The 27,172-nt window shown below is 33.6% G+C and overlaps 1 protein-coding gene across 3 annotated transcripts in view; it reads left to right on the forward strand.

Moving 5' to 3' along the window:
* Positions 1-27,172, forward strand: part of GALNT13 (polypeptide N-acetylgalactosaminyltransferase 13) — a gene marked incomplete at both ends in the record, with an annotated part of 482,292 nt that overhangs the window by 275,834 nt on the left and 179,286 nt on the right. For all 3 annotated transcript variants that reach the window (XM_081261707.1, XM_081261705.1, XM_081261706.1), the window contains one exon: positions 8,619-8,799. In XM_081261707.1, the coding sequence (XP_081117833.1) occupies positions 8,619-8,799 (181 nt within the window). The remainder of the gene's footprint in view (positions 1-8,618; positions 8,800-27,172) is intronic.

Consider the following 27,172-nt stretch of genomic DNA (forward strand, 5'->3'; position numbering starts at 1 on the left):
GAGGTATACTGTGGTTGGGATCCTTCTCTTAAAAAGACCTATTTTAGAATCAATGCATTAAATCTTTTACAAAGTGAATCATTATTTTTTTAAAAAATAAGAAATAGTTGGAATTTGGAGCTTTCAAAAAGTTCATTTCTAAGTTAAGATGAAAAGTACTTTATAAGGGAAAATAATAAATAACTGATCACTTTAGAAACAAATGGATAAGAAATAAAATGTGCTATGAATTCAACTCACCACCATGTACATTCAATACCAACTTGGAAAAAACATCTTTAAATTACCCTAAAGTATAGTAACTAGCTCTTGAAAACATCTCTTGGAGAACAAAAGTGCTTTTGTAGTTTCCTTGTTTCTATAACCTTTATAACCTTTCTAAAATAGGCAACTGGGAAGTGAATATAGATCAGTTGTTAGAGTGCTTGCCTCACATGCACAAGGCCTTCTATTCGATCCCCAGCACCACAAAAAATAAAAATTAAAATTAAATAGGCAACTTACATAACTTGAGGTGGAGAATGTATTGCCTTACAGAATGTTCACAGGGCCATTTTTTTCATGCTTTTTCTTCATCAGAGAATAGTATTTATTCTGTCTTCCTCTTCCAATCCATCTAAGGTATGTTTACCTAAGTAGGAAAATATTGACACACATTTTGAATGTTTTTTTTTTCAATTTTCACCTAGGCATATGATCTCTGATATGGTCTGTATATCTGAATCATAGAAATAATTGTTAAAATATCTCAGCCATCACCAACCTTACTCCCTCTTCTTTTACATGTGAATTTTCTAAGGCCTCTTAGGATTAAGTAACGTGATCCAAATTTCACAATCAATAAGTGCCTATTCCAAAATCAGAATCCAATTTTCTGATATCAAATTTTATGCTTTTCTCTTTCCTACAAATAATTCTTCTTCAAAACAGCATTCACCTGGGCGGGTGGTATAACATCAGTAAGTGAGGTGTTGCCTTTAATGCACAGGGTCCTGGGTTAGATTTTTAGTACTACAGGGGGTGAAATAGTAGTCCTGAGGCATGTGGAATCTCCCTGTGGTCACAGGCAAGTGAACAATTAAAGACCACAGAAGCTTGGTGTGGTGACTCTACATCTTGAAATATTATCATCACATCAAGATGTGTCTCCAGCTCTAGTGATACCTCCTGGATCGTCCCCTCAACTACACAGCACAACGAAAAGTAGACAGTGTCAACTAAACTCTTAAGGCATTTCCACTCAAAATAACTATGAGGAATAATTGGCAAGTTTCATTACAAGGATGAAGAGAAAATGCCTACAGAATCCCAAGACTGCCCCTTTTGTATAATTATATCATGCCTCTTGTGTTGATCTCAACTTATTAACTATCATGTGCCTTCAGGATCTCAATGGAGGCTTTTTTCAGACTTTGTTCACTTGTAAGAATTAAAGAATTTGTCATTAGTCTAAGTAGATATATGTAAACAAAGGAGACTCAAGGTGCTGACAGGAATTATTTCAAACAAACAGTGTTTTTATCTTGCTTTTGTTTTCCCTTTGCCACCACAAAGAAATCTGCACTTGTTGTTCCTAACTCAACTGCATGACATACGTATTTTACATGCATCATGTAATTTTTCATATTTCTCTTTATTACATTAACATATCAGTACATATTGAACACTTACATAATAAATATTTCTTTTAAACTTAGGACACACTGATTAAATGGTATCTTTAAGTTCTGATTTTTTACTACAGGTTAATTATATCTCAATTTTAAATCATGAAGCATGTGGTGCTTCTTCTCAAAGAGATAATGTGGTTGGTATATAAGACTAATATACATAAGGCCAAATGTATAACATATATAAGTATGTGTGCATGTATAAGGAAGCTCTTACCTAAACACATATACAAACATTTAGCAAGAGGAAAAACTACAGAATTGATGTGACAAAGTTGGTTCATAGTGTTCGAAATCCATGAAGACTGAGATCATTAAAAGCAAGTAAAGAGCTGTTCATTGGGGGGAAAAAATGTGAGCTGGACCTAATAGAAAGGAAGTAATAGGTAAGGGAAATACATACACGAAGGTTTAGTTTAATCCTCACAAATTGTGTCAGCTTATTGCCTGCCTCTCTATTTCTTTGTTATAACCCTAAGATTAGTCATTATTACTTCTTTCCTGGATTATTCCACTAACTCTGTGAAACTTGATTTTTCTGTTTTAATCCATGTCCCACATAAAGGCTAACTGTCCCTATACAGACTGGTTTACCTTAATCATCACAGCTCCTCTTTGGGGTATATCCTTCTATTTACTATCTAAAACTGGTACCATATAGAAAGATGAAGTAACCAAGGTACCCCGCTGGTGAGAGGCAGGGCGGATATCATCTTGAGAGCTGTAGACTACACTCAAGACCTTTGTGCCACATGGTCTCCATTGTATATTACAGTTTGCTTTTATCATTAAGGCTGTATTAAACAATGGCTTTCTGCCAAAAATAGTATTGGGAAAGCAGATAAATATTAGTATGAATACATGCAACTGCATGAATTTGACACAACAGCTGTAATGTTAGAAACAATAGCAGCATTAGAAATGAGATTGCAAAGTTGGAACTTATGAAGTTTCTGATCCTTAATTACAATGTCATTGATGTAGGTGCCAGAAAAACATGAAAAAGATAATGTATGTTAGTTAATTGCCTCCTAGCGGGAGGAAGAAAATCAAGTAGATAATCAAATGAGCAATGGGCATTTTACATTTTGATTAACAACCTTCTCTATCATCAAAGACTCTCATAAAAATATCTGGGAACAAAGACAAGTAACTAACTAGCTTCAATTCTCTAAGGAAAAGGAGCAGTTTGTATTTCATACATGGTCAAATTTACTTGAGAGATATAGTATATAAATATTAATCTGCTGGAAGCCTAGAAAATAGCAATCAGATATGCTTGAACATACACAGGAGTTCTGCATCACCTGTTCATAGGGGTGACACAGCATGTTTTTATTCAGTTTATACTGCTGTTCAGACATTGGGAGATAATTTCAGAAAGCAAAATGTAGAATTCTAATGGGCAACTAAATGGCTATTCTTTTAAATTCTTTACTGTGTACCTAAACTCTTAGACATATTATACTTTTAAAGAAAGGCAGTATTATAATAACAAAGTATATATATATATATATATATATATATATATATAAAATAAAGGCAGTATTATAGTAACTATTAATTTTTATTAATATAAAAGTATAATATATTATTATTATTATAGTTGTAATTTTAAAGAAATGCAATATTCTTCAATAATACATACATTTGAACAAGAATAGTTGATTTCCCTAACAATGTTGATTTCCTTGAACAACAACAAAAAATAAATGACAGGCAAGGTATCTTTTTACGTCACCTATTCCAAGTGCTACTTGTAGTGCTTGATACACACAATCTTGTTATAGTCTTGGATGTGGTTATTACTATGACTACTTTCCAAAGGGAAAATTAAGCCCTTGAACACTTAAGTAATTTTCACAATACACATAGACAATAAGTGACAGGGCCAATAGAATATGTCTTTTGCTTATTTTATAGCCCAAGTTCTTAATAAATGTATCATACTATCACTTCCTTCTTTTCTACCTTTCTATATTTATTGAAGGTACAACTAAGGTAAATTATCATTTTAGTCACTGGAGCTACTGCTCAATTTAAGTTCTATTTATTTTAACATTTAACCATATAAATTTTGACCAATTAATGTTAATCAATTATAATCTTCTATCAATGAAATGTTTAATTTTTGTGTTACTTAATTCAGTAGCAGTAATAATAGTAGGAGTAGGAGTAGAAGTAGGAGTATTACAGTATTAGGAACCAACCCAGCTTGCTCTACCACTAAGATACACCCCAAACACCTTTTCTTTTCTTGAGAAAGGATCTTGCTAAGTTGCTGAGGCTGGTCTCAAACTTGAAATCCTCTTGATATGCTGGGATTATAGGCTGGGGCCACTATGCCCAGCTACTTACTCAGTGTTATTATGAGCAGGTGTTAGCCTAGGTGATTCATATTTCTTATGTGTTCCTACCTTGATCTTTTCACTTTCAATTTTTGGACAGAAGTTTACGTAAAATATGCAATATGAGTTTATCAACATATTCTCTGAGCACAGATGGTGGTTGAGAGAAGTACTCACATTATTCCCAGTCAGCAGTTGAGAACAAACATTCATGGAGTTATGGAAAATTTATTACCACCTCTATGTGTCTCTCCCAGATGTATTTGAGACCTACTTAATTTCTAAGAGTTAAAATCAAAGGTAGGTTTTTCCTTAAGTTTTGTAAGTCAACATCCATTATTAGGCATTGGGTCAGTGCATATACATTCAAACTCTCATTGCAAATTAGGATGGTAATATAAAATCAGCACTTCCATACATACTCAACTTTGCTAATTAAAGAGGTAGAAAGGAGAGCATTGAAACCCCATTTAAAAAGATTTCCAACCAGATTTCATTCTCTGTTGTGTGTGTAGGTTCAGAGTGTAGGGGAAAATTTATTTCCTCACTTATCACAAGATTTATAACTGATAACACTATTCAAAATTGATAACAGTAAACTTCTCATCTACAACAAACCATGTCTTATATGTTCTGAATTCTAGGCACCTTTTGGAAAGTCCTGGTGCTGGTACAAGTGGCTGATTATTTCACTAAAGTTTGCTTATTAAAAAAAGAGAGATTAGTGTATGATTGTGTTATCATCTTTGATTGGATCCATCAGTCACCATGAACCACCAAACACTTATATATTGTTTTTGTTCTATTGTGACATCCAAAGAATTTCCTCAATTCCCAAGACCTGTGGAATAGCACATATATCATTTCACTAAATTATTTCACCTAATTTGATATTTTAAAATATTTTCAATAATGTAATTTAAAATCCTCCTAAAATATTTCTATTTAAATCTCATAATTCTGCCATAATTTTCATAATTAAACTTGCTAGTCAATTTTTGTCATTCATTTGGTCACTCAAGCAGCATACAGTGGCATTTATTATGGATATAGCACTGGACTTGGCTCTAGGGCTATGGAAATGACAAGACAACTCCACTGTCCTTTTAGAACCTACATTCTAGTTGAGGAAAGGAAGTAGATACGGATAGAGATAAATAAATTTCAGATTGTGATAAGCAGTGAAGGAAGCTGAGCAGAGCTCCATTAGAGAAAATAACTGGGTGTGGCTACTTTAAATATGGTAATTAGGGAAGGTCTGTCTGATGAAATAGTGTTTTCAGCTGAGATAAGACTGAGAATAAGCATCCAAAGTTGCCAGAATATTAATAGAAGAAGAAGAGAAGCAGTTATTGAGGCTTTGCTGTGTGAAAAACAGTGTGATACATTATTGTAAGAAATGGAAAAGGGCCAATATCACCATGTGCATTTATAGAGGGAGATACTCATATTGGTGTCTTAGAGAACCTGCTAAAGGATTTTGTTTATATGCACAGTGCAATAGAAAGGCATTGAAGAATTTAAACAGGGAATGAAATGAAATGATTAAATTTTTAAAGACCACTTTGATTTCTCAGAACAAAACAAATTGTAAGACAGAAATGGTGAAAGAGGCAAGATAATTAAGAGTCTATTACAGTTGGCATACAAATATGTTTATTAGGTCAAGGATGTTGGCATTGGAAATGGAGAGATGGTGCTATAGACTGAAACATGTGCCCTCCAAATTCATATGATGAAACTCTAAAAGCCTATAAGATTCTATTTGGGCTTATAAAAGTTAACTGAGGTTATTGTGTGGGACCCAAATCCAGTAACATTGATATTCTTAGAAGGGGAAGAGCCACCCAACTGCAGTGCTTGCTCTCTCTTCCTCAGTCAATCAATCTCTCTCTCTCTCTCTCTCTCTCTCTCTGTGTGTGTGTGTGTGTGTGTGTGTGTGTGTGTTTGTGTGTGTGTGTGTGACCATGTAAGGACACAGCAAGAAGGTGGTCATCTGTGAGCCAGGGAGAACACCCTTATTAGAAACTGATCATGCTGGCAACTTGATCATGGTCTTCCCAGGCTCCTGAACAGTGCGGAAAACATTCCTCTTGTTTAAACTATTGCCTGGCCTTTGTCTATGGAATTCTGTTATAACAGCCCAAGTGGAATGGGAAAGATGGATATTCAGAGAATTGTTTTACAGATGGTTCCACAATAAGATTTGTTCAGGAAATGCATATGAGAAATGGAAGAGAGGAATCAACCAAAACATGTAGTTTGGTCTTACTGTTTATTTTTGTTTGATCCCCTGGGAAAACAGTGACACTATTCATTGATAAATTAAAACAACATAATGGGATAAAATAAAATAAAACCTTGCTGCCACAAAAGGAATGACTGTATGATTCCACTTTGGACATAGCTGCTTGGATATCTCTGAGACAAACAAGTGGAAGTGCCAAGTTAATGTTTGGATACACAAGTTTGAATCCTGGAGGAGAGGTCTAGGCTGAGTTGTAAATGTTGAGGTTGTTAGTATTCTGATCACATGTACATAACAGGAGCAAATTGAGACCATCCACTGAATGTACAAAGAGAGATGAAAGCTAACATTTGAATAGAAATTTAGAGAGAAGGTAGATAAACAATGAAGTAGGAGGAGGAAAACGAGAATCCAAGAAAAGAATCTACTAAATAATGCATCTAAGGAAAAAAAATGTAATTTTTACAATACCAATTTTGGAGGAGCTGTAGAAATAAGCAGCATTTTACAGTTAATAGAGTGTAAATTATGGAAAGTAAATAACATGTATCAGAGGATATATTTTATATGATTTTAGGAGTGAAGGGAAGCAAAAATGAGGTATGCTGAATACAGATGTGGACCAAATGCTGATTTTTAAATTCTTTTGTAATTTTATTTATTAATTTATTTACTTTTTAACTATTTGAAAGATAGGTGATTTGAGAAGATGTTATATTAAGAGAGAGATAATCAAGAAATTAGGAAAGTGATTGATGTTTCAAGGGGGTGAATAAATTAGTGACATCCTTAAAAGAGACATAAGGGATATGATCCAGACTGCTATGCAAGTATTGATTTGTTTTTGATAAGTGGAGACCAACTTTCTCCATTTTAATTCTAAGAATATAAAGTTATTATATAACTTTATATTATAAATTATATAATTATAATGTAATTATAAGAAGGCTTATAGATTTCATGTTAGAAATTAATTAAATACTTTGATTATTTAATTGCCTATCTTTTGAGAGGAATGATGAATTTCATTTTTCTTCTTTTTCTTGTTCAATATTTCAATGTTTGATTAGAACCTCCTGCTAACATTACAGTTTAAACAACAGTAAAATTTTAAAAATATATAGATTTACCTAAAATTCATAAACCATTGCTGCTGATATTTTATTATCATGTTTGATCTTGTGGTAAAATTTGGATGTCCATTAATGGATCCCAAGCCCAACAGAAGCCCTCTTCTAAGCCTAACATTACTTGAAGGGCCAATGGAGAAAACCTTCTTTTACAAAAAAAAAAAAAAAAGAACCTATACATAACATAATAAAACTTTACATATTAATGGAGGACTTTTTTAAAAAAGCAACTCTTCTTAAATAGTATTTATGAAATAAAAATGACATTAGTAATAGTCTAAAGCTGTTATTGAAATTCCATATAGTAATAACTATTACTTTTCCTTAAGAAACTTAGGGTATATATGTAATATGAATGTGTATGTGAAAGTAGTAGTAGGATGTGTGTATGTGTATGTGTGTGTGTGTGTGTACACACATCTCTTAGTATTCCACTTTGGAAGGTTGATTTCAAGACCCCTCATGGGTTCCAAATTCTGCAGATGTTCAAGCCCTTTATATAAAATGGCATAGCATTTTCATATAACCTATACGTATCCTCCTGTGTACTTTAAATCATCCTAGATTATTTATAATACCTAATACAATATAAAGTCTGTGACATTTGTTACACTGACAAGTAAAATTTATGTTCATATTCAGTACAGATGAGATTTACCTCCAATATCTTCAATCCGTAGTTGGTTGAACCCACAGATGTATAATCTATGAATATAGAAGGCCAACTCGTGTGTGTGTGTGTGTGTGTGTGTTTGTGTGTGTTTGTGTATGTGAGTATGTGCATCTTTGGCCATACAATTAAATTTTATAGAAATAAATGTCTTCTGGATACTTTACATAATTCTTAACTTCAGCTGCATAGCAAATCCCAGAACATTAAGAAATATATAATATGTCTTCCAAGAGTCGTCATTGAAAATTTTGGATACCAAATATGTATTAAATAGCAATTATGTTAACTACAAGAAATTAGATTGTCTAATAAAATGACATTATTGCAATTACATCTTACCACCATGATTCCAAAGCTACCAGTATATTATGATTTTCCAAAGTAGCATTTCTTGCCAAATGTAAGTATGCTAATTCTAGATTTTGCATATATGTAATATTTTCTTGAAACATATAATATCTGAATATTTGTCAAATTTCCAATTATTTCGTATACATTATTATTGCATTCTTTATAGTAACTGTTAAACAATGATTTTTCTTTTTCCAGATTTGGCAATGTGGAGGCTCTTTGGAGATTGTAACTTGCTCCCACGTTGGTCATGTTTTTCGGAAGGCAACCCCTTATACTTTCCCTGGTGGCACTGGTCATGTCATTAATAAGAACAATAGGAGGCTGGCAGAAGTTTGGATGGATGAATTTAAAGATTTCTTCTATATCATATCCCCAGGTATGCAATTCTTACATTTTTCTTCTTCTACAAGCAACATAAAAACTTACACATGCTCAATGTGTGTTTCACTATTCCTATTTTTCTACTACTTTAAATAAAATAATGTTTATTACCATATGTTGCAGAAAAATGTCTTGAAAAGTTGTACTACACAATTTAATTTAAAATTAGAAAGTTAGTATCTCTATATTCTCCTTTATTTCCCTCAATCCAAATAAAGCAAGCAGTACATAGAGATATCCAAATTTAATTGACATTTATCAGGTCAATTTAAGAATAAAAATTTGCTGAGAGTGGTGGTGCATGCCTGTAATCTCATGGCTCTGGTGCCTGAGGTAGGAAGATTGCAAGTTTGAAACCAGCCTCAGCAATTTAGTGAGGCCCTAAGCAACTCAGCAAGACCATGGCTCTAAATAAAACATAAAAAGGTGGGTGGGGATGTGGCTAAGTGATTATCCCCTGGTTCAATGCCCAGTACCAAAAAAAAAGAAAAAAGAAATGAGTAAAACTTTTTGTGTTTAAGCAAAGATGGTTTCATAATGCCTTATTTTTTTTAAAATCTGATTAAGGAAGGATGATATATTTTTCTAGAAACAAGACAGAATATCACTTAAACATTAAAATTTATGTTTTGGAAGAATAATAGCATAGTAAAGCTAATAATAGAATGGAATTATTACTATATTAATTCTTTGTAATTTTATAGTTTTATTTAATAGCCACATTGCATATTTCCAAAAAAGCTATAAAACTGAGGCATTAAAAAAGAAACAATGTAAAGATAGAAGAGAAACTTATACAAGAGAAAGGTTGCCTGTCAAATTTCCAAGTGTAGACAAGGGGATAAAGGATAAATTGCAGAAATTCAACTGTATTTATAACAGTTGTAAGCATTTTATTTTCAATGGTTTAATATGTAGGCTTAATGGTCATCAGTGTTATTATATAACCCATATGCTATGGTTTGGTTGTGAGGTATCCCCCAAAAGCTCAGATATAAGATAATTTAAGCAGGTTTGGAGGAGAAATAATTGGGTTATAGCCCTAACTAATCAGTGAATTATTCTTAATGGGATTAACTAAGTGGTAACTAGAGGGGAGTGTGCTGTGGCTGGAGACAGTGGTTCACTGGGGGCGTGGCTATGGGGTATATATTTTGAATTGGGAGAGTGGAGTGGAGTCTTTCTGATCACACATGAGCTGCTTCCCACTGCCACAGTCTCCTGTGATGATGTTCTGCCTCAACTGGAGCTCCGAGGAATGGAGCCTGCTGTCCATGGACTGAGACCTCTGAGACCATGAGCCTGGAAATAAACTTTTTCTCCCTTAAAATTGATCTTGTCAGATCTTTTAGTCATAAAAATGCAAAAGCTGACTAAAATACTATAACAACAACAAAAAAATACCCATGCCTATACCTTGTTTTCTGTAATACAATCTACTACATGATTTAGAAAAAAGTCAGTTTGGATTCTAATTTACATGCTATCATTTCTGAAGTCATGTATAAGGCAATTAAATTCTTCTTTTATAAATAAATATGAAGAAAACAGTACAAGCTTTCACAATAAGATCCAGAATTCTATGCAAGTAAGGAAAATTAGACCATTATATGTGTAAGTGTTTGATTAGAAGGACTTTTTCAAATGCTTTCAGGCCTCTTCTATATCAAGAATTTATTGCCAAGAACATAGCTTCATGAATAGACATGATGCTCTTTACAGCAGAAATATAGACCAGATGTTCACGGAGCTAAGTTCAGCAAGAACATGTTAAATTTTTAGCAAGGCAATGACATTTATATAACCTTTTCATTTTCTTTTGATGATACTTTTTGAATTCAAGTCATCCCTTACAGAAATAATATAAGCTCAAATATGAATAAGGAAGTGGAGTAATGGAGGAAGGTCATGTGTAGTTACTTGTGATTATATACAACTTACATTTAGGAATACCAGTGATTGAGAATAATTATGGATATATGCATTATATTCATCTACAATGAATATTATTGTGAAAAGTGATATCAGTATAGGGTTAAAGGGGATTTCCATCTCTACCCTCTGAAGATTTGCTGGAATTAACTGACCAAAAAAAAAAAAAAAAAAAAAAAAAAAAGATTAAATAAAAGAGAAAAGCCTTGGAAATTTATTAACTTGCAAAAGGGAAAAAAGCATGGTAAGTGGCATCCAGGAGTGTTATTACCCACTAGGACCACATGATTTACAAACTTATGGGCCCCTTTTTCTAGAGATGATGGGGAAAATGAGGATAGTTGGGGGACAGTAAGAGACTTTTAGGGGAACTCAATGGGTTTAGCGAACACAGAATGGCCTGGGAGAAAGTTTGTTGGGCCTGCAACAAGGCACAGTGGATTATCTACAGGACTGAAAGAGAAGTGTGTTTTGTGACAAGTCTGTCCAGGTGTGTTGATGATGAAGAGTCTTTAGTCTTTCTTTCTGCAATATGAGTTCAGTTGACAAAGCTCAGGAAAAGACCGTAGTTATTTGTTTCTTCTTTGGCAGGTATAGAACATAAGGGAACTTCATAGAAGTTCTCCCTGTCTTAGCAGAGGGGCTGGGATGGCAAGTACAAGACAAAGTTACAGAAACCTTAATTCTGAGCTGTTTTCTAAGGCCTTTTAATTTCATTTACATCAACTTGCTCAGCATACCATTGTTGTAGGGACAGATGAGGCAAGGCTCCAAAAATAGCAGGAAAGAGTTTTATTTGGCTGCAGCCAGGTTCAGAGGGCACAGCTTTTGCTATAATCAATCCCCTGGACCCAGAGTTCAGGTAGTTTCAGAATTTTATACCCAGCATGTAAGGGGAGGGGCTCAGAAGTTCACAGTCTGCAGAAGTTCACATAAAAGCAGCTTTTTGTTTCACTGTTTTGGGCAAGATAAACCTTCAAGGACAACACCTGAGAAGGGGAGAGCTTTTTATCCCCTTTATTTTCCTCCCCCTGCCAGCTGTTACCATGGAGCCCAGTTGGTAACTTCTCTTATCTTAGAAATGTAGATATCTCTATGAAGTCCCAGCTCAAGGCCAGAGGCCTTGTTTACACATTTCTACAAACTATTATACTGGATAAATGTTTGTGAAAAATTTAGTAAGGGGGTGTCCAGCATCTGGAATGCTGATTTCTTCTAGGCTAGTGGCAAAGTAAAATAGGGCAGCAACATGAAAATGTAAGTTTATCTACATTGAACTCTTTTGTAGAGACTCTTTTGCTGACAGTCCTAAAATCAGCCATGGGGAAGATTTCTGGAGAAGCCCAGTTAGGATTTTTTGTGCAGGAAGGGGGTGCCACTATTCCACAATACCTCCTTATATGGAGGGTATTGTTCTCTGAGCCCCAACATTCATCTGTTACATAATTTTTCATTGAGTTAAAAAGACAGATAAATGAATCATTTCTGAAACTATGATGGAACGGCAGCTTTTAGAGTTTAAATGGTGTCTGAAACTAGTAACTTTGTTTTTCTCAGCAGAGACGGTTTGTATATGCTGAAAAGGATAATTTTTATAGTATAATGAATATCATGAGGAAGGTCATTATTCTAAAATGGGCTCTCTTAATCCAGAAGGTATTTTAGAAAACAGAAAAATGGCGCTTGGGGAGTGTGCTGAAAATATCCAGGAACATCCTTTGGGGCATTTATGCTTGTATCTAAGACAGCATTCCTGAATGTGATGGAATCAGCCTGCTCTAGAGTGGGCAAAAGGGAAAAACAAAAGCATGAAACAGTGTATTGCTTCTCAGTGGAAAAGAGTAAAAGTAGGCCAGAACCTAGAGCTGGATGTCTAAAAACAATTCTAGCCGGAGGCAGGTTTCAGGTCATTCAAAAACAGATAAAGTGGGTTATTCAGGTTGTCAGGAATCTGTCATTTTTATGAGGAAAAAAAAATTTAGCCACAATTTATTTAGGCTATAGATTCTGATATTTTCTGTAACTTAAAATGAAAATTATACATTTCTTTGCTATTCCCTAGAATTGTCCAGTTTCTAATTTTGCATTTCCTTTGATCATGAGTAAGTTTGTGAAGAGAGAAGTTGGTGGGTATATGGTGAGGGGGTCATAAAGACCTTCACAGTGACACTTAGAATTGTACCCTTTACTATAATATGCACACAAACTTGTATGGTTGTGAAAAACTCGAAAGAGTGTAAAAGATTTTATGTTGAGTTGCTAAAACCTGCTTAGCATTTTGACCAAGGAAATTGTTATGTTTCTTTCTGGAAGAACATCTGGGTATCTGTTAATTTTCTATTACATTTTGTAAGGAGATTCTGCTTTTTTATTCTAGGACTTCAGTTACCAAATTTTATTCTCCACTTACACAGTTGCCCAAAACTCAGTGACTAAGTACTGGAACTTTGTAAACTGAATTATGATAACAACTCTGCTTCTTTCCAGTGCCTTTGAACAAATAATACCTGTTCACTTTATTGATTGGTTTTGTGGATGTATCAGGTTTCTCATTACATGGGTATTCTTTCCTTCCAAAAGTATATTCTCTCAAGTTTGATGCCAGGGCAATCATTGTTATCACCCGCCATACTGTTTTAATTTTTATCATTTGGGTCTTTATCTGCTCAAAGATCCATATTTCAGTAGATAGCAGCTTTCCGGTCACTTTATAGTCCTTTAAAAAGTCGTTGAATGATTAGAATTAATAAATTAATAAATGAATGAATGAAAAAAGCCGTTGTCCTACCATCTGATCCAGCCCTGGTTAAGGACCCACTGATAAAAGAGAGCAAAAGAGTTCTTTTCATATGTCAGGAATATCATTCTTCTGAATTGGCCATCAGAAAAGAAAGCCCTACTGACTTACCTATATGTTTAGGGTTTGACAATTTTAACACAATCTTAGGTGTGCATTGTAATAAAATTTTGCTCTCCAGGGTTAATACCATAATATGATTTAGGCAGACAATAAAATTATCTAATGGAGGAACATGATACAAAAGTTCCCAAATATCAAATACTTCTGAATTTTTTTCTAATGAATCCCAAGTTCATTTAATGTTTAAAATGAGATCTAAAATAGCTATGATATGGGTCTTGGAAATCAGGATCAGATCCTCATTTGCCCAGTATTGAAGATTAAACACCCGAAAAACCTTGTTGGCAAGTTTTATCTAAGAAAGATAGCAAGCCTGGCGCAGATAGCAGACTTCTCCTGAGAGAAGGTGGGCCCAGAACTGGTGCAGGCTGGAGTAGGTGTGTCTTGCTTTCTTATAGACTCCCACCTCCTCTTTTTTTTTTTTTCCTAAGTGCCAGGAAGCAGCAACCCAGAGAATAATCACATGTATTGGAAATGCCTATCTCAGGAGGTATGCTGACCAGAGAAATGCAATCAAAGGTGTTAGCAACCCATTTACTTTTCTTTGATAATCTACCCTCATCTTTTGGACCTAATCATTTACTTTCTATGCTTACTACCTGTTCTTCATCCCTGTCTCAGTTACATGTGCGACTTAATTTTATCTTATGTTTTCATAATACTATATGTTCTAATTATTTGGACCCATGCCCAATAGCCATTTGGCAATACTGAAAGAGTAGGTGGTGTCTCATTACATTTCTTAAATGGGTGTATAAGTGAAAAATATATTTACTTGGAAATAGTGTGGAAGAAATAGATTTTCAACATTTGTTGAGTGTGCTTTCTGCTGTCTTTTTAAGGTTACAAATACTGTGGCATCACAGATTCTTAAAGCCCAGTAGGCTCTTAAAGCCTTAGGCAGGTTTCACTAGTAATGGGCTGCTTCAGTTTAAGCCAGAGTGCTTGTCCCAGCAAGTCTTTTGAAATAAATTGATGTAAACAGAAATCCCTCTTCAAAGAACACCTTATTATAATGGTTGCATTTTTTCCCTTTTGGTTACAGGTAAAAAGCTTAAGAACTTAAAAGAGACTATAGTCATAACAATTGCTGTTTATTTGAAATGCTGGCTGTTCTATAAATATTGATTTTCCTTCTTTGGGGAGGTGGATTTCTCAGTGTGTATCAATAGACAGGGTGATTAGAAGCAGCTGTCCTTATATAACCCCTGGGTGGTTCTTCCTTTTCTTAATGGACAGCTTATGCTCTTGTTTTTAGCAGAAACAAATTGAAAATATAACTGAAAGACTCTTGAAACAAACCTTTAGATATTTATGTGTACCTGAGAAAAATTTATCTTCCTTTGGCAATATTGTAATCTGAGCTGTATTCCTGGTAAAGACAAACCGCACATTGAGAGAGAAATCCTTGAACTTATTTTGAAGGTTAACTCCCCATTTGTTAACCTTTTTTTAAAAAAAATTTTAGTTATACATGAGCACAATATCTTTATTTTGTTTACTTTTATGTGGTGCTGAGGATGAAACCCAGAGCCTCACATGTGCCAAGAAAGCACTCTACCACTAAGCCACAACCTCAGTCTCTTAACCTCTTTTTTAATACCTTAGAAATATTGGCTTATCAAAGACTGCCCTTCTGAGCAGTTTCTTTGGTTCATTATTAAAGTTTAAGGCCTATATTTGTTTATACCTCTTGATATTTGTAAGATACAGATGTTTTTTATCATGCTGATTTCTTTTAAAGATATAATATTAAATAGTCAGTCCTTTGAGTATCAGGCCTATTTTTTTTTCTCTAAGTCCTGAAAACATGATACAAGGGCTGATTTCATAGCTGAGTGATGCCTTATTTTGAAATAAGGGATAATAATTGTATTCAATATTATCGGTGTAGTGGACATACAACTGCTTTTCATTGTTGTAATCAATCAAAACTCTTTTGAGTTATTTAATTCTTACAGACTTTAGGTCAATTTTTATTGTTGCTACTTTTATAGATGTTTTGTGGTTATAAATTTGTATTTTGCAATAATGATATTGCCTTCCTTATGTCTCCCTGTTGTAATTGCTTGTTAGCATCATGCCTAGCACCATGCAGGTAGGAGGGAACACAGACAGTTAAGATGTTGCCTTTGCCTTTGAAAAGGCAATTGCCAACATTATCACATTTGACTAATTTAAACAAAAAAAAAAATAAGATGAAGTGTTGAGTAATGGGGAACATATTGTCAAGATTTAAAAGGGATTCTAATGTGAACTACATACTTTTCCCTGGATTCCTACTTCTTATAGACTTCAAAATCAAATGGTGAATTTTCACATCCTTTCTATTCTATCTGCTAATTTCTTTCAAATCCATTCAGTTATCTTCACTTCTGTACTCATCCTCACCCAGGAAACCTCCTGACCATTGTGTTCGTGTTCCTTGCCTCAAAATTTGCCTGCCTCTCACCCATCCATGCACAGCAGCCTGAAGACCTTTCCAAACCTAAATCTAATGTGATCCCTCACTTCCCTGACAGCCTTTCAATGACAGTAGAAAGTCATACTCCTGAGCATGGCCAAAGGCCCTGTGAGACCCAGCTTTACCATTTTTTCCAGTCTTTCCTCTCACACTTTCTTACTAAGCATTGCACATACCTGTCCTTGGGGACTACACTCATTTCCCAAGCTCAACATGCTCCCTCTTGCTTTTAGCTTTTGCATATATCTTGAACATAGTTTGAGGAGTTAATGAATGCTACCACCTCTGCATAAAATACCATCTAACATACCACTGTCATACACCCCATTCATCATTTATGTATCAACTTTCAATGGCTCCCTGTACTTTCAATATTGTCAGAATTTATACATTATTAAAATGATTCTTCCTCCCACTAGACTGTAAATAAAGGGACTATGACTTATTTTTTGCTTTGTTTTTATAATTCATAGAGATCAAATCATTAATTGAAACAGTAAAATATATGTCCAATTATATAATCTTGTGTCCTTCAAATCCTTTTCTCATAAATTAGCCTATGTATGCAGATGTATATATGTATACAAGAAAATATAATACATATTGTATTGACTTCTTCTGACTTAGTATATCTTAACAGTGTCTCACAAATAATTTCTATACAATTATATCATTCTATTTTGCAGCAAAATATTGTTATGTAAATGTATCAAAATAATCACACTAGTATTGTCAAGCAATTAAGCAGATTCCAACTATCAGATTGGAATCTGCCAAATTCACTATTAAAAATGAACTATAGAGCAGGGCACCCTGGCTGAGAAGACTGAGGCAGGAGGATTACAAGTTCAAAACCAGCCTCAGCAATTTAGTGTGGCCTTAAGCAACTTTGTGAGACCCTATCTCAAAATAATAACAAAAAAGGATAGAGATATGGCTTAGAGACCTAGAACCTCTAGGTTCAATCACTGGTACAAAAAAAAAAAGAGAGAGAGAGAAGCATTGTTATAACAATATGTAAAAACATTAGAAATAATTGCTAGAGATGATGAACATTTTTTCATATTTTTGTTGATTGATTGTATATCCTTTTCTGAGAAGTGTCTGTTCTGAGAAGTGTTGGCTCATTTGTTGATTGGGTTATTTATTTATTTTTTTTATTTATTTTTTTATTTTTTGGTGCTTAGCTTTTTGAGTTCTTTATGTACCCTAGAGATTAGTGCTGTATCTGATGTGTGAGGGGTAAAAATATGCTTCCAGGATTTAGGCTCTCTGTTCACCTCACAGATTATTTCTTTTGCTGAGAAGAAACTTTTCAGCTTAATTCCATCCCATTTATTGATTCTTGGTTTAATTCTTGTGCTATAGGAGTCTTATTAAGGAAGTTGGGGCCTAATCCCACATGATGAAGATTAGAGCCTACTTTTTTTCTATTAGATGTAGAGTCTCTGGTTTAATTCCTAGGTCCTTGATCCACTCTGAGTTGAGTTTTATACATGGTGAGAGATAGAGGTTTAATTTCATTTTGTTGCATATGGATTTCCAGTTTTCCCAGCACCATTTGTTGAAGGTGCTATCTTTTCTCCAATGGCACCTTTGTGTAATATAAGATAATTGTAGTTGGGTTAGTCTCTGTGTCCTCTATTCTGTATCCTTGGTCTACCAGTCTGTTTTGGTGCCAATATCATGCTGCTTTTGTTACTATTGCTCTGTTAAATCAAAACTACTCTAAGATATCATCTCACTCCAGTTAGAATGGCAGCTATTATGAAGACAAACAACAATAAGTGTTGGTGAGGATGTGGGGGAAAAGGTACACGCATACATTGCTGGTAGGACTGAAAATTGGTGCAGACAATATGAAAAGCAGTATGGAGATTTCTTGGAAAACTGGGAATGGAACCACTCTTTGACCCAGCTATCCCTCTTCTTGGTTTATACCCAAAAGACTTAAAAGCAGCATGCTATTTATTGGGACATAGCCACATCAATGTTTATAGCAACACAATTCACAATAGCTAAACGGTAGGGCTAACCTAGATGTCCTTCAATGGATGAATGGATAAAAAAATGTGGAATATATACACAATGGAATTTTACTCAGCAATAAGAGAGAACAAACTCATGACATTTTCAGCTAAATGGATGGTGTTGGAGAAGATAATGCTAAGTGAAGTTAGCCAATACCATAAAACAAATGCTGAATGTTTTCTCTGATATAAGGAGGTTGATTCATAGTAGGGTAGGGAGGGGGAGAATGGGAGGAATTGATGAATTCTAGATAGGGCAGAGGGGTGGGAGGGAAAAGGGGGGCAGGGGACTAGCAAGGATGGTGGAATATGATAGACATCATCATCTAAAGTACATGTATGAAGACACGAATTGGTGTCAACATACTTTATATACAACCTGAGATATGAAAAATTGTTCTGTATACATATAATAAGAATTGCAATGCATTCCGCTGTCATTTTTTTAAATCTATAAAAGATAAATTAAAATATGGTATTTAACTGAAAAAAAAACATTAGAAATAAGAGTTCTGGAGACAAACTGTCTGGGTTACTTAAAATTCTGGCTATGCTTGACCTTTCTCTACTCAGTCTATGCACTTAGTTTCCTTTCTAATTTTTTTTTTTTTAAAGAGAGACAGAGACAGAGACAGAGACAGAATTTTTTAATATTTATTTTTTAGGTTTTGGTGGACACAACATCTTTATTTTATTTTTATGTGGTGCTGAGGATTGAACCCAGCGCCCCGCGCATACCAGGCGAGCACGCTACCGTGTGAGCCACATCCCCAGCCCTTAGTTTCCTTTTTGAAAAAAAGATTTTATTTATTAATTTATGTATTTATTTATTTGAAGTACTGCTATCAAACCCAGGGCATCACACATGCTAGCAAGTATTCTAACATTCAGCCATATCTTCAGCCCAATTTCTTTAAAATGAGAGCTATAATTAAAAGGTCTTCCTTTCACATAAGGTATATTGAGACTTAAGTGAAATAGAGATATAAATCACTGAAAACAATGACTAGCAAATATTAAATACTCAATTATTGTTAGAAATTACTGTTAGTAATATGCAGATACATTCATAGGAGTAAATTTATTAGATCAACATGTATGTACATTTTATTTTGATAGATGTTGTCAGAACCTCAAATTATTCTTAAAAGACTGTCATCATCAGTCCCACCAATGGTATATGTGTACTTACTGTATATCATCAATTCTTTGTATTATTAATCCTTTCATTTTTGCATATATAAGTTTGTTAGTCAGCTTTTTGTCACTGTGACAAAAATATCTGACAAGAACAATTTAGAGAAGGAATAATTTATTTTAGTATCACAGTTTCTTAGGCTCTCTCCTTGGTTGGCCAACTCCCTTACTCTGGTTGGGAGGTGAGGCAGAACATCATGAAAGAAAGACCTGGTGGAGGAAAGCTACTCAATTCATGTCAGTCAGGAAGCAGAGAGAGAAAGCCAGGTGCCAGGACAGAGGCACACCACCAGTCAAATTTTTCTTCCATCCATGCCCTTCTCACCTGCAGTTCTCTCCCACTAATCCATTCAAATGATTAAACTACTAATTAGGTTGTGGCTCTCATAATTCTAATCATTTCACCTCTGAATATCCCTGCATTAACACAGGAGATTTTCAGGGAATACCTTATATCCAAAACATATCACTAGTTGTGTATGTTCTTATATGTATATACTTATCTGTTCATATTTTCATGTATATTTACAAATATATTCAGTTACTTTTTTGCCTTACTATCAGGAATGCATGCCTTTTTCATTTTTTAATTTACCTTTGGATTTGTTCTGTGAAAAATCATTTATTCATGTCTCAATCATATTTTTTGCTAATGTTAACTTTGGAAATTTTTTACCCTTGTTTTATGTATACATAGATCTTCATGTATTCTGATCACTAATCCTTAATCTGTTATATACATTTCTAAGTGCATTATCCCAGACTACTAGATGTGTTATAAACTAATTGATAAACATTTTTTAAAAAATTAATTGTTGCAGTAAAATCTGTCTTAGCTCTTATGACTTTTTTTTTTTTTACATTTTGTTCAAACAGTTTTCCCCAAACCTGAAACATTCCAGATTCTTCAGAAACATTCCTTGAATAATTTAGATTTGAGTTGGATGAAATTAGTGCTTTCTTTTCCTTCCTTTTTCTTTTCTTTTCTTTTTTTTTTTTTTTTTTTTGAGTAAAGCCAGTGATCTGTCAGGACAATAAGCATGAGCAGAATACTTGAATCAGATAATTCTCCTTATGAATAAGTGTTTTTATTTTTAATCACAAGCAAATGTAAAAGCGTCTTCTCTAACAGTTACAATTTGTAAAAATGCTATTCAAGTTATTATATTATTTCCCATTATACTAATTCTTTCCAACTATCTTGAATTTTATTTGTGGTCCACAAAACTAATTGCTCCATGTATAAATAATATTTATTTAATATTACAGAAAGATTGACTTTGAAAACTCAGGGTAAATCATTGTGACCTGAGTCTTTGGTTAGCAATTCAACAATTACTTCAGATAATTAGCCCTTCAAAATAATTTCATCCTTATCAAACCTGAGTAGTTTCCAATTATTCATAGAATAAATATCCCTCAAGGTCTTGTATGGATTGAATCACAGAATGATGAGTACCTTTAGGATATTATAATAATATTATATTTTAATATTATATTATAATATTAGCAATATTATCCACACATCTAATTTTATTCTGCTCTCAAGCAAAACATTATAGTTCTAGTCTAATCAGTTTTTGTGCCTACAACTAATTCAGTAGTCCGAAATTTCCAATTAATAAATTCTAACCCAGTTGCATTTGATGGATCATGATTCAGTTGCCAAAGGTTTGTTGAACTGGTCAAAATGGGAAATTTCAGAATTTTTCAAACTGGTGCGAATAATCGAGAACAATTGTGCAAATTGTGTGAATCTTTTAGTCGGGAATTGGCTGAAAGTTTTGCGTGATGTAAGATAATCAAATGTGAATTAAATGATTCAGGTGCATGCAGAGGTTTTATCATATCTACTTGCAGCTTGTCATTTATTCTTCAGAATGCCCCAATTTTATTATTTAAATCTAGCATAACTAAACTTGAACAGCTTAAAAATATAAAATTAGTTACATTAAATTTGAGTATAGTGTTTTTGTTTTTGTTTTTGTAGTTGGCATTGAACAAAGAAGTACTTCGTTCAACCACTGAGCTACATCCTCAGTCCATTTTATTTTATTTGACACAGGATCTCTCTAAGTTATTTAGGTACTCATTTAAGTTGCTGAAGCTGTTCTCAAACTTTAGATCCTCCTGCCTCATCATCCAGAATTGTGGGAATTGAAGGCTTGTACCACCACACACGTCCAGCTGAATGCTAATTCTTAACTGAAATGAGTTTGTCACTTTGACATTCAGTGGCATTTACACAAGCTTTTTGGTTTCCAGGTGGTTACATGTTGCATATTTCTTTTTAATAAAACTCAGGCTACGTCCCTAGCATTAGTTGTCCTGATAGCCACATTTGTCTGAATTCCTATGTAGCATTCATCTTTTAGCTCTAAACTAAAATATGATTTCAATTCTGGAACGATCCAGTTACATATACTTTCAGGAGAGTAAGCAGAGTTAAGGATGCCTTTTAAAGAATTGAGAAACCCGGTCCCCTCTAAACTCAGTAATGATACAAGGTGGATTAATCTACCCAGCTCTGGGGCTCTCTCTAAAATAGTCACTTACAAAAAACAAATTAAAAAACTAGCCATGAATTTTCCTTCTGGGTGTATAAACTCTTAATGACAGATTATCTCAGCATCTTAATTCATATTCAATAGGAAGCAGCTCCCCTTTAGCAATTTGTCATTGTGTATCTTTATTAAATGGGATTATGAAGTTAAAGGGAGTGTTGCAGTGAATCTTATAAGAAATAAGGTAGAAAAATGGATACAGACTGGGATGAAAAGTTGCATAAGGGAAATGGGGCTAGGGCTTTGAAAGGGAAGTGGAAATAATTTCTGAAAATATAGGATTGAATAAATAGACCTTCTGTGTAATTTTTCCAGCATCACTGTTATTGTGGATTTGTCAGTGTTAAATACTGGAGGCCAACATGCTGGCATTTGCCTGGCTATGACATACATAGTGAGAAAGTTGTGTTGTAGAGCACTCCCACACAAACACCTGATTCATTAACACAAGACACAGGAACTAATTTTATTTTATTTTTTTATTGGTTGTTCAAAACCTTACAAAGTTCTTGACATATCATATTTCATACATTAGCTTCAAGTGGGTTATGAGCTCCCATTTTTACCCCAAATACAGATTGCAGAATCACATTGGTTACACATCCACATTTTTACATAATGACATACTAGTAACTGTTGTATTCTGCTACCTTTCCTATCCTCTACAATCCCCCCTCCCCTACCCTCCCATCTTCTTTCTCTATCCTATCTACTGTAATTCATTTCTCTCCTTGTTTATTTTCCCATTCCCCTCACAACCTCTTATATGTAATTTTGTATAACAATGAGGGTCTCCCTCCATTTCCATGCAATTCCCCTTTTCTCTCCCTTTCCATCCCACCTCATGTCTCTGTTTAATATTAATCTTTTCTTCCTGCTCTTCCTCCCTGCTCTATTCTTAGTTGCTCTCATTATATCAAAAAAGACATTTGGTATTTGTTTTTTAGGGATTGGCTAGCTTCACTAAGCATAATCTGCTCTAGTGCCATCCATTTCCCTGCGAATTCCATGATTTTGTCATTTTTTAGTGCTGCGTAATACTCCAGAACCCTAATATCCAGAGTATACAAAGAACTCAAAAAATTAGACAATAAGATAACAAATAACCCAATCAACAAATGGGCCAACGACCTAAACAGACACTTCTCAGAGGAGGATATACAATCAATCAACAAGTACGTGAAAAAATGCTCACCATCTCTAGCAGTCAGAGAAATGCAAATCAAAACCACCCTAAGATACCATCTCACTCCAGTAAGATTGGCAGCCATTAGGAAGTCAAACAACAAGTGCTGGCGAGGATGTGGGGAAAAGGGTACTCTTGTACACTGCTGGTGGGACTGCAAATTGGTGAGGCCAATTTGGAAAGCAGTATGGAGATTCCTGGGAAAGCTGGGAATGGAACCACCATTTGACCCAGCTATTGCCCTTCTCGGACTATTCCGTGAATACCTTAAAAGAGCGTACTACAGGGATACTGCCACATCGATGTTCACAGCAGCACAATTCACAATATCTAGACTGTGGAACCAACCCAGATGCCCTTCAATGGATGAATGGATTTAAAAAATGTGGCATCTATACACCATGGAGTATTATGCAGGAACTAATTTTATGTTAATTATCTTGAAATGTTTAAGTTTTAATTACAGGAAATGTGCTAGAATTAACAGATTGTTATATTTTACAAGTAGATTTAACTAACATGCCAAATAATGAAGGACTTCACATTAGCCTTTAATTTGGTTAGTTTGGTTCAGCAACTAAATTTTAAATCGGGGGGCTGGAGAGGTGGCTCAAGCGGTAGTGCGCTTGCCTGGCATGCGCGGGGTGCTGGGTTCAATCCTCAGCACCACATAAAAATAAAATAAAGATGTTGTGTCCACCAAAAACTAAAAAATAAATATTAAAAAATTAAAAAAAAATTTAAATTGGGTATTATCTCTGTAAGTTAAGATGTATTTTGTACATACAGTAATACTGATAACATATATCAGTTAAATCTAACTTATGTGGTCAAAAATAAGATAAATGAAGTTATAGTGATGATGTTCTTATTGAAAGATATTCTTTCAGAATTGCCATAATTAAAAGAGGTCTACTATTCTATCATTGACATTTTAAATTATTTTGTCTTACAACTTTGTACATTTTTGATGAAACATCTTTGTTCTTTTTGAAAACACCACAAAATTTGAGAACTGTGATTAACTAGAGATTTTGTGCAATTTAAAAACTTAAGAAACCTTACCATTTCAGTATAATTTAAATAAAATTATTAAAATCCAATAAAAATTCTTATTGGAATTTAAAAAAATCGATCCCAAGTGTCTGAACATTTTCAAATAACCAAAGTGAATATCAAATTAAATGAAACTATACATAGCTAGCTTTTGATCTATGTCATATGAATCACCAAAGAAGAAGTGGGGGCTTCCACTTGGAAATAAGGTGTGAGAAGATGTTGGATTTTTCCTAAAGGAGCTCTGAAGGGCTTAGATATTTGTACAGACTCAGAACATAAGAAATTACAGAGAGACAATTTTAAGTTCTATGTCAAAACACAATCTAGAAATATAAGGGTTGATTTTCAATGTTGTGAACTTCCTATCTAGAAAGAGCCAAACAGAGGCTAGATGTTCATCTTCTGGAGATTCTCTAGTAAGAATTGAATAAGAGATGGATGTGATTGTTATTTCTATTTCTAAAATCCTACCATCAGAGAAACATGTATATGAATGAATATTACCCTTACTCTGACAGCCCCAGAATTTAAAATATAAAGTAAATAGATTTAAACTCAACATAAGATATTCTAATACACTTTTAAACCAGGGAACAGGAAGTCTTTAAGGAAGGCGACTATCCATCCTTGTATATTTGGAACAAGACTAACTTAGGCCTGTTATCTAGACATCATTATTATTAGCATTGCCTTTCACTCACAGAAGTATCCTCGAGTGAACCTTACATTTCAGTCATCATAATATTATTATATAATTATTACATTATTATTAATGCTTATATTATTAGTGCTTATAATATTATAAGCATTAAGCATACTGTTCCCAGAAGTGACCATTCCTAGAATGGACTAAGTGGACTGACAAGGACAGTGGTCATTTTTACATGGAATGGAATGTTGACCCTCATTCAGGTAGTCCTCATCCTACCAAATTCCAGAAAAAAAATTATAAATTATATAGGCTTTAGACTATCAGATTGCAGATATCGTCTCTAATTCAATGACTTTTTTGACACCCAAAATAAATGCCTTTTCTTAAAATACTTTCTATAAAGAAGCAATTATTTTAAAATTAACTCAGTATGTGGAAATAAAATCAAATTAGAGTTTTGACTCCTTCTGGTAATGTTTGCTCTCATCTTTTTAAAATTTGTGTGATTGCTTATTCCTGACTTTATGATAATAAGAAGTCAAGTTCTAAATGGCATACTAATGTTTCCAAGTCCAAAAAATTGTTCCATCTTAAAGTATCTTTGAACATCTTCATAAGACTTTATACATTTTTTCTAAATGCTTTCTAAGCCTAATGAATATTATAGTGCACTTTAATGGATATTATAATTTTAGAAAGAAGGGGAGAGTGATGAACTAGTAATTTCAGGGATTTAACCAAAAGTTGTGGTATTGTAAGGAAGGTTAAAAATTCTATTATTAAAATATCATCTGAAAAATAGAGGAAATGCAAAGATTAGTGAATTCAGTTATTCAATTATCCAGTGTTTAAGCAAGATGATACATGTCAATCCAAAGAATTAGAAAGTTAAGACTGATTAAATATCCATTTAACTGGTTCAGTTCAAAAGCAAGGCTAAAGATAGTGATTTCCTCTCGCCAATGACTGAGTTTCATGGAAACTTTTTTCTTACTGACTGAGTTACATGGAAAAATGAAAATTCAATGGGAAGCACACACCCTATTTTAATTATTTATGTTTAAATTACATTTGTAAAGTTTTTTAAATCAGAAAAATAGAAGAGGAACATTAGAGTTATAAGTCCATAAAATAAATTTAACCAGACATTTGATAGCAGAAGTATTTGTTCCATGTTTGAGAGTATAGAAAAAATGAATAGTAATGCATAATTCATACAAATTGCTATACAGATCACTAAACAATCCTGTAGTGATTGTTACTGAAAGAATTGACTGATTGCTCCTGTGACAATTTTTATAAATGATTCCATTTTAACTGAAAAAAATTATTATTATACTTTACATTAGAAACATTAAGTAAACTAAGCATTTATTATTAAGCATTATATTTATCTATAACATTTTTCTGTATCCAGTATCATATTTTGATTTCCTTTGGTTTTAGGGTTTTTATTTTCATACAATCTACAGCACTTTAAACTTTCTTCTAAAATACAGTATAAATTATTTAATTTTTTAGTCACAGCAGATATGAAAGAAAAATTATAGAAAGACTAATTGTTTTATGCATATGTTTATTCTATGTACAGATATTCTATATAAGAATATTTTTTCTTATTGTCTTCATAAGAAAAAGAGCGTATTTATTTTCCAGATTAAGAAATGTTTGGAAGATATTGCTTATTACAATCTGAGTTTTTTGGTTGTTTAATATACTATACCTTCTCTAGCCATAGTAAAAATACCTTAATTATATTAAGTGCAAAAGCCATATGACATTCTCATTTTTACTGAGATATCATTATATAGTATTATGCTATAATGATAGCAAGCTTCTTTATAAGTTTGGATGGTTAAGTATATATTCCATCATAATAATATTTCCCCATATCATTTTCTCCCAATTCTAAAGTACTCCCATAACATTCTATCCCCATTTGAAATGCTGCTTCTAGAGGTAATAGATGTAGCAGACATCTGCGTAGTTGATCCCACCTTCCAATTCCTATGGCATCTAGTCGACTTTAAAATTTTGAAACCACATTTTCTTCTTATCTTTGTTTATGTCTGCTAAGTAGTTGCATGACCTGTGGACATCTTGATGTTCATGAGTTAAACAATAAAGCTCATAAATCAGATGACATCGTGTTAAGCAAAAATTTCCAAGAGTTATAGGTCTTATTTTAGAGAAGTTTTATGTAATGTCAGAGTAAACTATTGTTTCTGTGAATACTGTGGATCAGTACTAAGAATTGACATTTTCAGGATTAGCTATTTACTAAGGTTAGAGTTTTCCTCATCCAATACATAAAGAATACAATTCTAACATATTTATCTTCTGAAGTTAATGGTTTGCTATATT

The sequence above is a fragment of the Spermophilus citellus genome (assembly GCF_964194105.1).
Source record: "Spermophilus citellus genome assembly, chromosome: 11".
Lineage (NCBI taxonomy): Eukaryota > Metazoa > Chordata > Mammalia > Rodentia > Sciuridae > Spermophilus > Spermophilus citellus.